Genomic DNA, 11,173 nt, shown 5'->3' on the forward strand with positions numbered 1-11,173 from the left:
GCGCTGTGTTGGACTTTGCCCGCCCTAGGTCAGGTATGTGCTTACGTTCAGTTCCATGTCCTTATTTTCAGGACTTCCTCCTGTATGCCTACGGTCTTTATGATGGAAGGCTTGAATAAAAATCCTTATGCTTGAGAGAGAAGTCTGGATCTGGATACCGCTGGCTTATGAAGAGACGTACGGGAACTTCTGGCTTCCTCTTGTTGCAAACGTTTTTGCCACCAACGATGTAAACTATGAAGAGCACGATGCGGACGAGCCATGACAAGCTGTAATCGGCTTTTTGTTGTTCCCAATGACCTACTTGTGATCTTTCGACCCATGGAAGCCAGTATACTACGTCTCGAGTCGTCAATTTCATAGCGTCATTACTGGCTTCTGCTCGCTTTCGTGACATTACTTTTTAATACTATACGCTCCCAATGGCGATCAATTTATCACCATTTTCTCAGCTTCGCTTCATTCCGAAATCAGCGTATGACTAACCATTAGCAACAAACATTCTACTGATCTAGGCCTCTAACAGCGTACTAACAATTTGACGATGCGATAGCAAACCGAGGCGGTCTCAGGCTTACGTGACACCAGCAAACATCCTTCGGGGATTCCCGTCGAAATCGATGCTTAACTTTGCTAAACCTGTGTTTGAATCACTATGAGAGCCTGATTGGAAGATTGCCTATTCGCGGGAGTGCTCCCAAGCTGTGAATCACCATCCTTCAATTTCTCTCCGAGAACCATGGTATTAAAGGAGGATCGCATCCATAAACAGCATCTATCACTCCCTATACACAACCTCCGCAACACCAAAAACCTGGCAGCGGCTCCCATCACTCCCCGAAGCCATCTTCTCTACTCACCAGCATCGAACCAGAACCTGAAAACGAGCCAAAATGTACAGCCACCGCCGCGACCGCCACCCCCAGCTCTCCTCCCCTCACCAGAGCCCCTTTCCTCCGTCGCAATATCCACTCTTCTTTGGCAGGATGCCCTGTTCTTCACGCTCTTATCCTCACGAACAGCAGATGCTCCGGGCTCCTCAACAACGTCCCTTGGCCCACCCAGCGTCGGGCTATGATGAAGGAGGCAACAACTTTGATGACTATAGTCGCCAGACGCAGTCATACAGCTACTGGCCAGCCGTCCCCTTGTCTGGGGAAACCACCCAACCTGCCCGTCTCCCAGCTCGCTGCCTGCCCTCCCCGTGGAGAGATGTACAAAGAGCTAGACTGCATCGTGAGAGGGGAGAAAGACCAGAGTTACCAAGACCAGAGTTACCTTTCAACATCCTACCAAGCATCGAAAACGACGACCGCTCCTCTCTCACCTTCCCGGACCATCATATTCTCACAAGCGACTCCTCCTGGACGTCTCCGCTTACGCCCGCGTCCGACGCAACCATGTCACGATCACCTTCCCTCAGCGACGACGGTTCCATCTCGGACCTGCACCAACGCCGCCGCCCCCGAGACCTAGTCCCCGATTACGTCTGCTCGACGCCCAGTGTATCCCCGCTCACCTCCCCATCCTCATCCTCATCCTCAGCTGCAGAGAGCGCGCTCGACCGCCGCGCCACAGCTCGACCCCCAACGCCTCCGCGACGCCGACAGCACGCTCCGTCACCCTCCCTCTCTCCGCCCTCTGTCCCCGGCCATCCCTCCGCCGCGCCGTTCCGCCTCAGCCGCCAGGCGGGCAACCCGCGACTCCAGGCTAGGGTCCTCGCCCCTCCTCCTTTGCAGGCGTCGCGCGTTGACAACTCCGCGTGGCAACCTCGGCGCTGTCACTGTGGGGAAGGTTTCTGCAGACACCAGGCGGATGTCAATGGCGGACGGCTGACGGCTGAGAGGGGGAGGTTTTGCGGGTACTGTCGCGCATACCATTGCGCCTGAAATGTCGGGAAAGAAAAGCCAATGCCGTGTCTTTTACATTGAAGAACAGAAGCTTTTAGCGCAGAAGTAAGTTGCGGTACTTGGAACGAAGGTAGTTTGAACTTCCAATACAAGTAAGAAAAGCAACGTTTTGTGAGAAGGTGATGGTGGATCTTCTTCCAAAGTATGGATACTAGAGCCAGGTCCGCCCCCGAATACATTAGTCGATATTCACAGAATCAGTTGTTTGTGTGTGAATGTTTCCATGTAGCTCGCTGGGATGTGTGCTCCTGGCAAGTTTGTTTGACATGGCGTTCGTGATCGGCCACATGGGTAGTCGACCTCGAATGTATGCCACCTACCTATCACCAGACGCTTCTATTCATCATCAGCATTCCAAGGATGCCACTATCAGTGCGCGCCGCTGAAGTCTCGTAAAATAGTTCGGTATTATGGCATGTTATACAACGCTGTCGCTTTTTCTATTACCACCTACCGAAAAGGTAGATCTCATATTTTCTCGATAACTCTTACTCCTCGTCGCTTTTGATCTGCTCTCGTCGGCTCCACTCACCTCGACCGTGAAGCTCATGTCTCGGCCTTCCATATTGCTGTCTGTGCTCGATGTATCCCTTTCACCAGCCCGTTTCGACTCCTCGATATGTATCTCCACGTTCTTGCTGATGCCTCCCGGCAACGGCGGTGACTTGTTCAGGTGCTCCTCGCTCCCGGACACGGTGAATTCTGTGATCGGGTACTGACTATACGGCGGCCGGCTCTTCTTTCTGTTGCTGCTGCCCTCACCCACACTTCCAAGCATGATACTCCCTGGTGCCGGTAGGTTGGATCTCTTATTATTGTTCTTGTTGTCGTATCTGTTACTGGTGCCGCCTCGTGACAGGGTACTCGAGATGGATCCGACGATGGGTGTAAGCCAGCGGCGGAGCAGGGGGAAGACCACCGGCATGTTGGTGGTGACGATTGCGACAAACGTCTCGCGGACGGCCCAGGAACCTGCTTGCTGCGCGCCTGTGACGGGATTCTGCGATGCAAACGTGTCAGCGATCTGGCCTCGAGTAATTTGGGCAAGGAGCGGCCTACCGTAATGATGAGCACGCAGCGGAGGATACCGGCCATGGTCACGAAGATGCCTCCCGAAAATAGCACAACGAGACCGATTTTCTGTCGCAAGGGTAGCCTAGCGCCCAAGAGCATCGGGATCGGTATGCTGAGCAGGTAGAGATCTGTAATCACATTGAGGGAGACGGTGACGAGGATATTGACCTTCGAGATGGCCGGCTGGCAAAAGTCTAATGACGAATCAGTGGCTGGTTTCCGAGAGTGTGCCGTAGTACCTACTGCCCGGGTCCGGATAGATTTGCCAATTTTTGTGCATCGGGACGCAACTGAAGATGATGGACAGAAACACCGCCAGCCACGTTACCGCAATAAAAACGAATCCCGCGATGATTCGTTTGCGAAAGTTATGCAATCCCTCCTGGCTCGTGTGTCAGCTTGAATTGCGAAGAAACGGTTTCTCTTTCAAGCGCTTCTTACGGTGAGGCGCACGTAAAAAGTGCACATGGCAGCTTTGGCAGGCCAGAGGACCAAGCAGCTGTAAGTGATCCATCCCGCGATTTGTGTCTTTGATCCGTTCACCCTGCGAGTGCCACGTTAGAGGTTTCCCACAACGCCAAACAACATTAACCGTCCTACCTTGTTAAATATTCTTCGCTCGTTGGGTCCAGGCTCTTCCGCTCCTCGTCCGTCATGCCGTTGTTGGCGAGCCCCTTCCAAAGCGCCCCTACGCTGTACGCCAAAGCAGTCTCGGCTGAGTATGTAATCTACGCATTCCATTAGTGTCTCAATACCAACATCACTCTGAACCGTCGGGAAACTGACCACAATAAGCAGCATGAGGTAGTCATCTGCCTGCAGATGCTTGAAGCCAACGGCGTTGATGCGCGCATAGGTCCTCAAGAAGATGACGGCGATGGCCACGCCAAGAAGCGTGAAAGCTTCTGTCGAAAACTCAGACATGTCGAGATCATGTCACGGTGTACCCCGCGTGGTGCAGGAGGACGAGGAATCGGAAATGTATCGTTCGAAGAAGGGAAGCCCATCTTGGAGAACAGTGCTGGCAGGATGGGCGGAGTAGTGGGTAGGTATATACGGAGTAGCAACGGTGGGTAAAACTCAGATTAGATTCATGAGGAACAGGTCGTTGAGGCCCTGCTTTCCAGCTATCTAGATCGCAGCCGGCGCAGAATGAACCTTGCAAGGGCAACCAGCAGGGGCCCCGGAATCGGACAGATGTATCCGTACGACAGTAAGCCGCAATCCCCGTCAACGCATCCTTCGACCCGGACCAGGACACAAGCTGCATGGCCGGTGCGTGGGAAGTGCTGGGAAATGGTGCGCTTTTTTGCATATCCGTTCCCTCGCTGAAACACAGACATCAAATCCAAAATAAGTAGCCATTGTGGTTTGATAGCACGTGGATGAAGGAACCGGTGATGATGATGAGCAGAATGATTGAGACAAGAAGCGCGAGGAGTTCGGACGAGGTAAGGAGCCTTGACCACCGACTTGGTCTCCCCGGCCAATTCGATGTGGCTTCCTGCACCGATCAACGACTATGGACCAGTACATTTGCTAGACTAGCTTCAGTCAAACTACTATACGAATACACTAGCTGCCAGACAGCAAGTGGACTGTCCTACATCACGATAGGGTGCGGGAACGAGCTCGTTGCCGTTTTCAGGAGACGCACGAACGGCTGTTGTCAATCCGCCTGTCTAATTATGTGCGTGAGGCGCCCCCTTCAACTCTCTCGTCTTAATGGCAGTTGACCCAAAGAGGGTAAAATTCTGGTCCAATTCGATGCGGCTCTTCGACGGTACAGATATGGTCCAGCATCGGCCGCCTTTACCAGGACGGTGCCCAATACGACCAACCCCATGCTGATACACCTGAATAATATCGGCAGATCCGTAGTTCAGGGTGGTGACAGGGCAAACAAGACCATCTCAAAAGCACATCCATGCTTCTCCAGCGGCACTGATGCAATCCCAATGCAACCTCAGCAAACAAGTCTATTTAGACTTGTCCAGATACGAAGGCCTTGGCAATCAGATTTTCCTTGGTAGTCCCTTAGGTTCGTTCCAGGCTTGAAAGTTGGTCATATTTTCATGGCGGTTTGCCAGATCTCTGTACCTTAGCTTTGGGTCCGGGAGAAGTATAACTTATTACTCCCTATCCAACATGGCGGGATTTCCGAGTCAACTAATAGCAGCCCTGTCAATCCGTGACTCCACGTTGGCCAGAAGCAGGTATGACTAGAGGGGCCCGGGGCCACGGTCGTGACTCGCGGGGGTTACATTGGCGTGGGCCAACACATGGAGAGAAGCAGTGCGGCGCCGCGAAAAGCACCCGTGCACGCCAGACGCCTATGGATACCTTCACAATGACGAGTGGTACCTGCTTTACATTGTAGACGGAACTCCAATAGTAGAGCAATACTCCGTACAGAGCCTCTGGTGGTCTTGGGGCACCCTGGATTGATGATTTGCTCCCGGCGGCCCAATGGCTTTGGAAGCATTGGCGTGCTTCCACGATAGCAGCTTTCTTCTCGATCTTACTTCAGGCAGTTTGAGAATCGGCCCTGTATCAATTCGAAATTCGGAAGCTCCAATTCCACGTACAAGAAGACAACTTATATCAATTTCGTCCTTTGCATTTGCAGAAGAACGTTATCCAATTTGTTTTAGTTGAGATGAGCGTGGAAGCTGCGACAAAGTACGTACCAGAACTGCGGTGCGACCTCCGGGTTGTTCTGGAATAAACTTGAGCATATTTCACCGTATTGCGGTCACGGAGCTTCCTACATTACCCATCCTAAGGCGTGATCGAAAACTTTTCCGATTATTCGCAATTCGATCTGGACACGATGGCCTCCTTGTCAGTGTCGCGTAACTGGCAGTCATCCTCCGCCACGAGTCCACCACGAGTCCGCCACGAGTCAACGGCCCTGCTGCCATCCCATCTAGTTCAATGGATCTTTACCTTTCTGCTAACTTGCCATCCGATCAGCGACTCCTGTCGTGTCTAGATGCCAGGGCATCCTTGACTGTGCCTAAGCGCAATGGCCCTCAACTTCTTCGAGCCCCCTCACAGGGAACTCTTCGAGCCTTGAATTGCATTTGTTGATGGACAACTTTTTTCAACAACGGATCAATGCTGTTGGAGGTGGAAAGAGGCAGGGGTCATGCAGAAACCCCTGCCATTGACGAATCAGCACTCGATATTGTGATTTCGGATATAGGTAGTACACAAGTCCATGTAGGATGCAGATGCCAGACCAGATCAGATGCAGCTAGTCAAGAGGACCCAGAATTTCCATTTTCATCTACAGGCCAAAGTTTCTACCAGGACGTCTAGTGCTTATTCGCAATTCGGGAAGAGAGGAAGGCAGGCCCAAACCTTTTTTCCCGCACTGATGGGATCTACGCCTCGGAAAAGTCTGGTACTCGGTCCTTTCCTACATGCCATTTGTTCGCCTGCCTTAGAACTATAGATTCCAGGGACCTTATGTCTCTGCCACTCTACTCAATGGAGACTCTTGACTTCGTCGTCATTGGAGCCGGTGAGCAAAACAACCCCGACCCAACTGCTGACGAAGGGTCACAATCTGAACCGTATCCCCAGGATGGTACGGTCTGGCGGCGGCCAAGACTCACCGCCAGCTCCATCCCCAAGACACATTGGCAGTCTTCGAGCAAGCCTCGACCGCCGGCGGAGTATGGGCCGAGCACCGCCTCTATCCGGGGCTGAAGAGCAACAACATGCTCGGAACCTACGAGTATCCCGACTTCCCCATGGACCCCGAGACCTTTGGCATCTTGCCCGGGGACCACATTCCCGGCCGGGTTCTGCATGACTACCTGACCAAGTACGCCGAGACTTTTGGCATAGCTGACAAGATTCGCTTTCAACACAAGCTTCTCTCGGCAGAACATCAAGAGAACGGCGGCTGGATTCTGACGGCTGTCGACGGCAGAGATGGCGGTGAGGTCCAGGTCCTCGCGAAGAAGCTGGTCATTGCGACTGGCCTCACTTCAGAAGCCTTCCTGCCCGACTTCAAAGGCCAAGAGACGTTCGGTGCCCCCATTTTCCACGGCAAGGACTTTCTCCAGCATGCAGACACCCTCGAATCAGCCAAATCTGTGACGGTTTTCGGCGGTACCAAATCAGCGTGGGATCTCGTCTATGCCTACGCGATCAAGGGCATCAAGGTGAACTGGGTGATCAGGGGTAACTACAGATAGCACACTTAGTAGCCACCTGATGATATCAATGCTAACCAGACACAGAATCCGGGCATGGTCCCGTGTGGATGGCTCCCCCATATGTCACACCCTTGAAAAAGTGGCTCGAGAAGCTCGTCCACACCCGCGCCCTCACATGGTTCAGTCCCTGTTCCTGGGGCGATGCCGACGGATACGTCAAGACGAGGAACTTCTACCACGGTACAGCAATTGGACGCGGTATCACAAACAACTTTTGGAGCGTCCTCGGCAATGACGTTATCACCCTGAACAAGTTGGACTCGGACCCGGAGCTGAAGAAGCTGAAGCCGTGGAGTGAGGCCATGTTCACGGCATCCAGCTTCTCTATCTTGAATTACGAGACGGACTTCTTTGACCTCATCCGCAATGGAACAGTCAAAGTCCACATTGCTGACCTTGTTCGACTGTCGCCGAGCACCGTGCACCTCTCTGACGGATCCTCTCTGGAATCAGACGCCCTCTGTTGCGCAACCGGGTGGAAGCAGTTCCAGCCCATCAAATTCCTACCCGAGGGCATCGATAAGGAAATCGGTCTCCCGCACACTCCTTCTGCGGAGAGTTTCCCGCCCGCCGAGATGGTCGAGACTATCGACAAGGAGATTTTTGAAAGATGGCCGCGACTCAAGGACCAGCCTGTGCAGAACAAGAAGATGAAGCCGCTGGTCGAAGACGAAGGTATCTCGACAAAAGAGGCCGTCAACCCCTATACGCCCCTCACGCCTTACGTGCTCCACCGTTTCATGGTGCCGTCGTCGGCTAAGCTGCTGGCGCACCGCGACATTGCGTTTGCGGGCGTGCTGATGAATTTCACCGTGGCCATGATCTCCCACGTGCAATCGCTCTGGATCGATGCCTATTTTCACGATCAAATCCCCTCGGTGACCGAGGCCACGAACGATCTCGAGACGATGCAGAAGCTGCGGTACGAGACTGCGTTTCACAGTCGGTTCTGCAAGTGGAGGTACCCTGCCGGGCACGGAGACAAGTTCCCAGACTTTGTCTTTGATGCTGTGCCGTACATCGATCAGCTAGTAGGTGATCTAGGGTTGAAGGTGTACAGGAAAAATGGAATGATTGCTGAAGCGTCTGAACCATACGGTCCAGAGGATTACAAGAACCTCGTTAGCGAATGGACAGAGAAGCAGGCCGAAGGGGAATGAAAGAATAAGCGTGCTCTAGGTTAACACGATGAAACACTAATTATACCTGCCGTCTACTCTTGATTTCGCCCTCGGACTTAAGTGCTTAAATGTGAATGACACTAGTTGATCCTGGCAAAATTAGGCAGCAGCCCCACCGTCATCTCCAACTATCAACATGCCGCAGCCATCTCGACACCACGATCGATATTTCATCATCAGCCAGCTGAACCGCATCCTTTGGCCGTCTTAAACAATTAATACACACCCTTGCTGGACCACCCCCTTCGTCCTGTGATCATGGAGAAATTATCTCTGGAAACCGTGGTCTCGCCGAGACGAACGAGATCAAGAGCGAAAATTGTCAATGCAGCGGCTACCTCTTCCAAAGCATCTCAAACTGGAAGCGATGATCTAGCCCCGGTCATTTTAGAATCTGAAAAGATTATGCCGAAAGGGACGGGAGAAGGCCTACATATCTTACCAGAAACGCTCCATGTCGGCCTCAAACTCAAAGACCTCAGGAAAAGAGACATCCAACTGCTCCAAAAGAAGCGCCGACTGTTAAAAGAGACACCTTTCGATATCCCAGACGACATGAAACGAAAAGGCCTGACTTCATCAGTCATGGCAACTTTGGTGTTTGCTCAGGAGGAGGCGGGCACGGCGGTCTGCATCTCACCCGACGGCATCCTCCTCACCTGCTCCCACTGCATCGCCGAGACTCTGGAAGACTTTGACGACTCCAAAAGCCACTGGCTCCTCTTCGCCTCAGGCCAAGTAGTCGAAGCCAAAGCTCTTGCATGGGAGGCAAAACGAGACCTGGCCCTTTTGAAAATCACCTCGGCCCAACAACCTCCACCATCTTCGGGACAGTCACCATCATCATCACCATCGCCATCCCTGACAGCACCATTCCCCTTCGTAACCCTCTCGACGGCGCCGCCCGCTCTCAAGGCCCGCCTCATCTGCATCGGCCACCCGGGCAGTGAGGACTTCGAGGCCGCCCTCCCGGGCACGAAGACGGACTACGACGTCCTCCACCTCAGCACCGGCACGTTCAGGGGCTGCGCCGAGGACCAGGACCCGCAGGACAACTCGGAGATCGGTGCGCTCATGCATACTTGCTGGACGTATTGGGGTCACAGCGGGGCGCCGCTGGTCGACAGGAGGATGGGGACGCTCGTAGGGCTACATTCGTCGTGGGATGACGAGACGGGGATGCGGAGGGGCGTGGCGTGGGAGGCTATTTCTGGGTTTCTGGAAGAAAATAAGCGGTATTTATGATGTCTTGAAAAGAAGCCGGGGGGTCTTCTATGACTTGCGTACGATGTGGCCTTCAACTGTCGATCTCTGCATGTTTCGTCTCATAAACCAGTGTATTATCGGCTAGAGGCTTTGATTCTCTAATTCTTTGGTAAATCCAGCAAGAGCTTGAAGAGGTAGAGGCCGTTCTTGCCTCTTATACTAAGGTAGATATTGCACCTGCCACCTCTCTCCAAACCTTCCTCTCATCTTGAGTTCCTTCTTCAGGTGGTTCTTCTTTCATCACAAACCACTTCTACCCATGCAGGTGAATATCCAAAACAAACTTCTCAATCCTCAACCCAGGTCTTCTTGTTCTTTTCATCGTCACCAACGCCCACACTCCCACACACACACACACACACACACACACACACACACACACACACACACACACACGGGTCATCCGCCGACTGCATGCTGCCCTTCAGCAAGCTTTTACAAGGCCAATAAGTTAGTGCTGCCGGCTCAAGCACCAACAACCAGACCACTCTTGTCTTGTTGGGTACAAAGAATTGGTGATATCTCCATCTGCAACTGTCAGTTTTTGCATCAAAGCTGCTTTTTTCCCACTATGTCGATCAGGATTAACGCACATCTCCAGACAAAAAAGCCTTGGTTCCAAGTCGCATATTGTACGTTACCCACGCCGGCGCTCCTGATCCAGAAGTCCAAGACGCTCCCAACCAGCACCCGTCTCTACGCTCACGATACTCACCTTCACACAGCTCAAGCCCGGATCCCTCCGGCCTTTCATTCTCTGAACTACCGCCCATCTACCTATCTACCACCCTCTTTGCCAATAATGGATTTCCTCCGGCTGAGCGAGAGCCTCTTCCCTTCCTCCATCAACACAGCCACAATCACGACTATCTCAAACCCAACAACCTCCCTCGCAACCGCAGCAATGCCCACTGCCACCGAAGAAGTCGAGTCCCTCCGCGCCTGGATCCTCTCGACCTCAGGCAACTGGCTCGCGAACCTAGGCAAGGCCATCGCCCTGTCCATCCCCCTCGGCCTCTTCATCTCCGCCCTCTGCTGCTGCTGGATCCCCTGCCTTTGGTACACCGACCACCTCACCGACGATTTCCTCGATATCAGCGTATGGACAGGCCGCCTCCTCCGCGGCGAGTACGGCCCGGCCGGCGGCTGGTTCACCTTCCTCCGCAACCGTGTCACCATGTTCTTCATGGGCCGCGAGGAGCGCGCCGAGGCCCAGCGCCGCGAGGCCCAGGACGCCGTCGACCGCGTCGTCGGTGACCTCCGCGACCCTAACGGCAATGTCGTCGGCGTCGGATACCAGCAGGAGCCCGCCATGACGACCGCGATCCCCCAGAACCGCAACATTCGTCGCCAGGTGATGCGTCAGCAGCTGCGCGCGAATCGTATCGCCAACAACAACTGAGCATGCTCATATCTCCTTGTCGAAACTCATGAGTCCCCGTTCCGAACCCTGTTCCAGGCGTCTAGCATCTGCGAAGAAAATCAAATTTGGTAGAACAGCCCTCCCCCC

General features: G+C 53.5%; 5 protein-coding genes across 5 annotated transcripts; 4 read left to right on the forward strand and 1 right to left on the reverse strand.

The window, feature by feature from the left end:
• Positions 1-893: 893 nt before the first annotated feature.
• CORC01_12562 (uncharacterized protein) lies at positions 894-1,889 on the forward strand (the record flags this gene model as incomplete). Its single annotated transcript, XM_022624182.1, has 1 exon — positions 894-1,889. The coding sequence occupies one exon, from the start codon at positions 894-896 to the stop codon at positions 1,887-1,889; it is 996 nt and encodes a 331-aa protein (XP_022469329.1).
• Positions 1,890-2,328: 439 nt separating this feature from the next.
• CORC01_12563 (uncharacterized protein) lies at positions 2,329-3,908 on the reverse strand (the record flags this gene model as incomplete). Its single annotated transcript, XM_022624183.1, has 6 exons — positions 2,329-2,910; positions 2,970-3,178; positions 3,228-3,366; positions 3,426-3,528; positions 3,585-3,712; positions 3,771-3,908. 6 exons carry the CDS (start codon positions 3,906-3,908, stop codon positions 2,329-2,331), a joined length of 1,299 nt encoding a protein of 432 aa, XP_022469330.1.
• A 2,571-nt stretch (positions 3,909-6,479) lies between these two features.
• Positions 6,480-8,376, forward strand: CORC01_12564 (uncharacterized protein; the record flags this gene model as incomplete). Its single annotated transcript, XM_022624184.1, has 3 exons — positions 6,480-6,513; positions 6,576-7,181; positions 7,241-8,376. 3 exons carry the CDS (start codon positions 6,480-6,482, stop codon positions 8,374-8,376), a joined length of 1,776 nt encoding a protein of 591 aa, XP_022469331.1.
• A 426-nt stretch (positions 8,377-8,802) lies between these two features.
• CORC01_12565 (AT hook domain-containing protein) lies at positions 8,803-9,642 on the forward strand (the record flags this gene model as incomplete). The annotated part of the gene is made up of 1 exon (XM_022624185.1): positions 8,803-9,642. The coding sequence occupies one exon, from the start codon at positions 8,803-8,805 to the stop codon at positions 9,640-9,642; it is 840 nt and encodes a 279-aa protein (XP_022469332.1).
• Positions 9,643-10,465: 823 nt separating this feature from the next.
• On the forward strand, positions 10,466-11,065 carry CORC01_12566 (uncharacterized protein; the record flags this gene model as incomplete). Its single annotated transcript, XM_022624186.1, has 1 exon — positions 10,466-11,065. One exon carries the CDS (start codon positions 10,466-10,468, stop codon positions 11,063-11,065), a length of 600 nt encoding a protein of 199 aa, XP_022469333.1.
• Positions 11,066-11,173: the final 108 nt, after the last annotated feature.

This window comes from Colletotrichum orchidophilum, assembly GCF_001831195.1.
Source record: "Colletotrichum orchidophilum strain IMI 309357 chromosome Unknown Scaffold_157.1, whole genome shotgun sequence".
NCBI lineage: Eukaryota > Fungi > Ascomycota > Sordariomycetes > Glomerellales > Glomerellaceae > Colletotrichum > Colletotrichum orchidophilum.